This window comes from Morone saxatilis, unplaced genomic scaffold (genome assembly GCF_004916995.1).
Source record: "Morone saxatilis isolate NCDOM2014 unplaced genomic scaffold, NCSU_SB_2.0 Contig15, whole genome shotgun sequence".
Classification (NCBI taxonomy): domain Eukaryota; kingdom Metazoa; phylum Chordata; class Actinopteri; family Moronidae; genus Morone; species Morone saxatilis.
Genome location: NW_023339707.1, coordinates 2,249,226 through 2,252,872, shown reverse-complemented (window position 1 = coordinate 2,252,872; position 3,647 = coordinate 2,249,226). Strand labels below are relative to the sequence as shown.

General features: G+C 39.3%; 1 protein-coding gene across 1 annotated transcript in view; it reads right to left on the bottom strand.

The window, feature by feature from the left end:
- Positions 1-1,078, bottom strand: part of dennd2da (DENN/MADD domain containing 2Da) — a gene marked incomplete at its 3' end in the record, with an annotated part of 26,075 nt that extends 24,997 nt beyond the window's left edge. Inside the window, 1 exon segment of the mRNA XM_035655875.1 lies at positions 855-1,078. Coding sequence (XP_035511768.1) covers positions 855-884 — 30 coding nt within the window.
- Between the last annotated feature and the right edge of the window lie 2,569 nt (positions 1,079-3,647).

The window sequence follows — 3,647 nt, the reverse complement described above, 5'->3', positions numbered from 1 at the left end:
CTTTACAAACGGCACCCCATACTGATCAACCCTTATCTCTCCCTCTTTCTGTACAATGTGTATGTATTAGTTAGTAGTTAGATCAGATAGATCAGCACTACAGTCTGCACCTGCTCTGATACCCGTAGCATGTGTTGCAATACCAAGCAGTTTGTGGAAACATAAATACCCTGATGGAATGAAGCAATCAAACACCATCTTTCTGTTTAACATACAATAATGGTATACAAACAGTGTAATGAAGTTGTAGGATGCATTTCTAATTACACGATAGAACTTTTTTTACACTACAGTTAATCAATAATCTGTTTATTTGTAATTATTTAGTGGAAGCCCCAAAGTGAAGTGTCATTGAAGTCTGCGGCACTCTTGTACTAACTGTGATCTGGAGTGTTTTTGCTCACTGCGACAGGTGTGCACGAAGTGGTACAAGCTGATATTAAGGGTACCTGGCTACATTTCATTCCTTTACATATATTTGTATCAAATAAAAAACTGCAACCCCCGCCCACTGGCTCTCAGAATCAACATCAAAATGTTATGCGATCGTTTCTGTAAATCTAACCACAGGAAGTAAAAGTGAAGATCAAAGTTCTCTATTTCTCCTGTCATGTGATATCTACATGAAATGTCAGCATCTCAAATGTTTAACATCTTGACATTTCACTGTGTAAATTTTAGTTGTCAACGACTGCACAGTGTATTGTGCCTTCGGATTTACAGATACTTTACAGATACTGATATCAATGAACCATATGTAAAGTGAGCATGAAAATAACAGGTTGATCCCAGTTGAGCCTAAAACAACCAACTCAAAACACAAAGTGCATGGTTTATGGAAAGAGCACACTCACCATCTGAGCTTGTTGTGACGGCTTATCCATTTGTCTTGGCTGTGCAGGTGAAAGATATTTATCCACTCGATCCCAGGCTAATGTTATGACTTTGTCATAACTTTTATTTTATTTCTTCATAAGTAAATACTAGCTTGAAATATTGTCTTCCACAGCTCATGCAGGCAGCTGGTAATAGCAACAATGAAGCAGCAAGTGCACAAGTAAGAGGAAGTGCGCTGCTGAAATGTGCGGTTGACGGACTTCAGTCTTAGGCTGGGATTTCCTCTTTTAATGTAAAACCAGTAGTATAGTGACGCAGACAACACTGCAGATATGGGTGTGTCTATCTGTGTATCTGTATGTGTGTATTGTTCAGTGAAACCTGTTTATCAGCTTTTGACTCCAGGAAGCCTGTGCACTACTTTGGATATTCAACCTCTGCTGAGTCTGCTTGTTAGCAGCCTAACCAGATAGGGCTGGATGTGTCATTCATTTTGAGGCTGCCGGGTCAAGTCAAGTCAAGCCAAGTTTATCTGCTCATATAAAACATTACGTCTTCATGGGTCACAGCAACAGTTCCAGACCCAGCTGAAGTTCTCTAAGGATCAACATCCCCCCTCCAAAAAGAATTGTCAAGCGAGGCAATTCAAAGATAGTTCCTGGTCCTGTAATAGCTGGGTTTGATTTTTTGTGGATCCAATATATCCCAAAACAAATCCACTGGCCGCTGCAGTTCCATTGAACTAAATTGATTTTGCCTTGAAACTTTGCCTTTGTTAATACTGTTGTGACTGGGCTTAACTGGTGATAACCATAAGGGATAAGTCACTTCTGTCAAGAGATGGACCTGTGTCATTAGATAATGTTTCAACCTCACACTCAGCTCAATGACAATATTGCTGTGAGCACCGCGAACAGACAGATAAGATGACAGATAGATGTCTACAGCCAAATGAAACTCAAGCCCCTGGAAATGATCCATATGAGTGGAAGAGCACCTCCTGATTTGGGTTTTCTGTTCACTCCATGAATTCCATGGAAGTCATTGTTATTAATGCATCAAACATTTTTTAATTTTTTTTATTTATTTACATTATAGAGCCCTATCTAGTAATGTGCTTGTTTTTTTATGACAGTTGCAGGAGTGACTTGACCACATTCTAAACATTTGTCACCACAAAACTGTTTAGAAGATTATAGAAGATACTAAAAGTCTTCAAATGGTTCACTTCTGATGACTTAAAAAATGTAAACCTCTTCATACCTATCTGATCACCATAAACTTTTATTCCATCCTGTGCTCTCTGCTCTCAAAATAAAGGGCTCCTGTCTGTCCCCAAAGTTAAAAAGAAGTCAACTGGCTGCAGGGCCTTTTCCTATCATGTCCCCTTTCTTTGAAATAACCTCCCTGTTGATATCAGACACTGTGACTCTGTTGTGGCCTTTAAATCCAAACTTAAAACTTTTCACTTTAACTTTCAGTTAGCTGTTCATTTTGTACCTGTCACTATTATCTGTCCGGCAGGATAAAATACATCAATGAATCAATGAAGCCTAGTGCTTACAGCCCATTTAGTCATCCTGATTATCCATAGTGTAATTTTACTATGTTGGTAATTGCATGTCTGTCCATTGCTCTGCCAGAGGTTTCTTCCATTTTCCATGTTAAAGGGTTTTTTGGGGAGTTTTTTCTTATCTGAATCAAGGGTCTAGGGATAGAGGGTGTCATATGCTGTACAGGTTGTAAAGTCCCTTGAGGAACATTTGTGATATTGGGCTAAATAAATAGAATTGACTTCAGAAACTCACTCATAATACAGTGACAGGCTCTAGTCTAGTCATGTATGTAACCAAAAAAAGGAACTTAAAAGTTCTGATATGGGTGGAGGCTAATTTTTTCACATGTCAAGGTGTTAATTTTACAGGAAGTAAAAGTTTGGTATTGTCTTCCAAATGCTTCTACACTTCTGAAAGAGTTACAAAGTAATAGTATGTGTGACTTTTTGATATTCTGAAATACAGATGGTTATCATACACTCCCATCAGCCATTAACAGAGGCCTCTGTCTTGCACACTAATCAAGAAAAACAGGGACAATTGAGACTTGGTGAAATTCTCACAAAATTAATGATAGAACATTTTAGAACTTTATTTTATTTTTTTAATTTCTTGGCTTATTAAATTCATGCCTGTGACGTCATATCCCCTTTGTGCATGCATCAGCGTTGTTGTTCTCTGCCAGAAGCTGTCATACATTGACCTTTTTCCATTTTTAAACCACATTTTACCTCTTTAAAGCCACCAGACTCATTTGACACAGTCTAGAGAGCATACATAGATTTAATGGCTTTAGTTCTCCATCAGAAAGGACTGTCTGATGGCAACCTCCCCGATGAAGAAGTTTCCCCAGATTGCCCACCATGTTGCAGCAGGTGGACAGGAGACTCTTGAACACCATGTAAGGAACAGGATTGATGCCTACTTGTCTGCTCCTGTCTGACTAACACACATCAATGACCATGTACACCTTTAATGAAATGTTGTCTTGATTTTTTAAATGTTTGTACAGAATGCCATGGTTGTCAGTTATCTTGTTTGTTCTTTTGTGCACATATATTTCCAGTGGCGAGGCTTCCATGGTGGGATAGGCACCCGCCCCCCTGTAATCTGATTGTCCACCCCGTGTGCCCCCCCAATGGTCATTGACTTGGGGTAATGCCAATCATTGCGCTAAAGCTCTTTACCGACGCTGCATGCTAAAACGGAAGCAAAGCCGTGTGACTGGACTGTGTTAAGAACTCATGAAGGCTT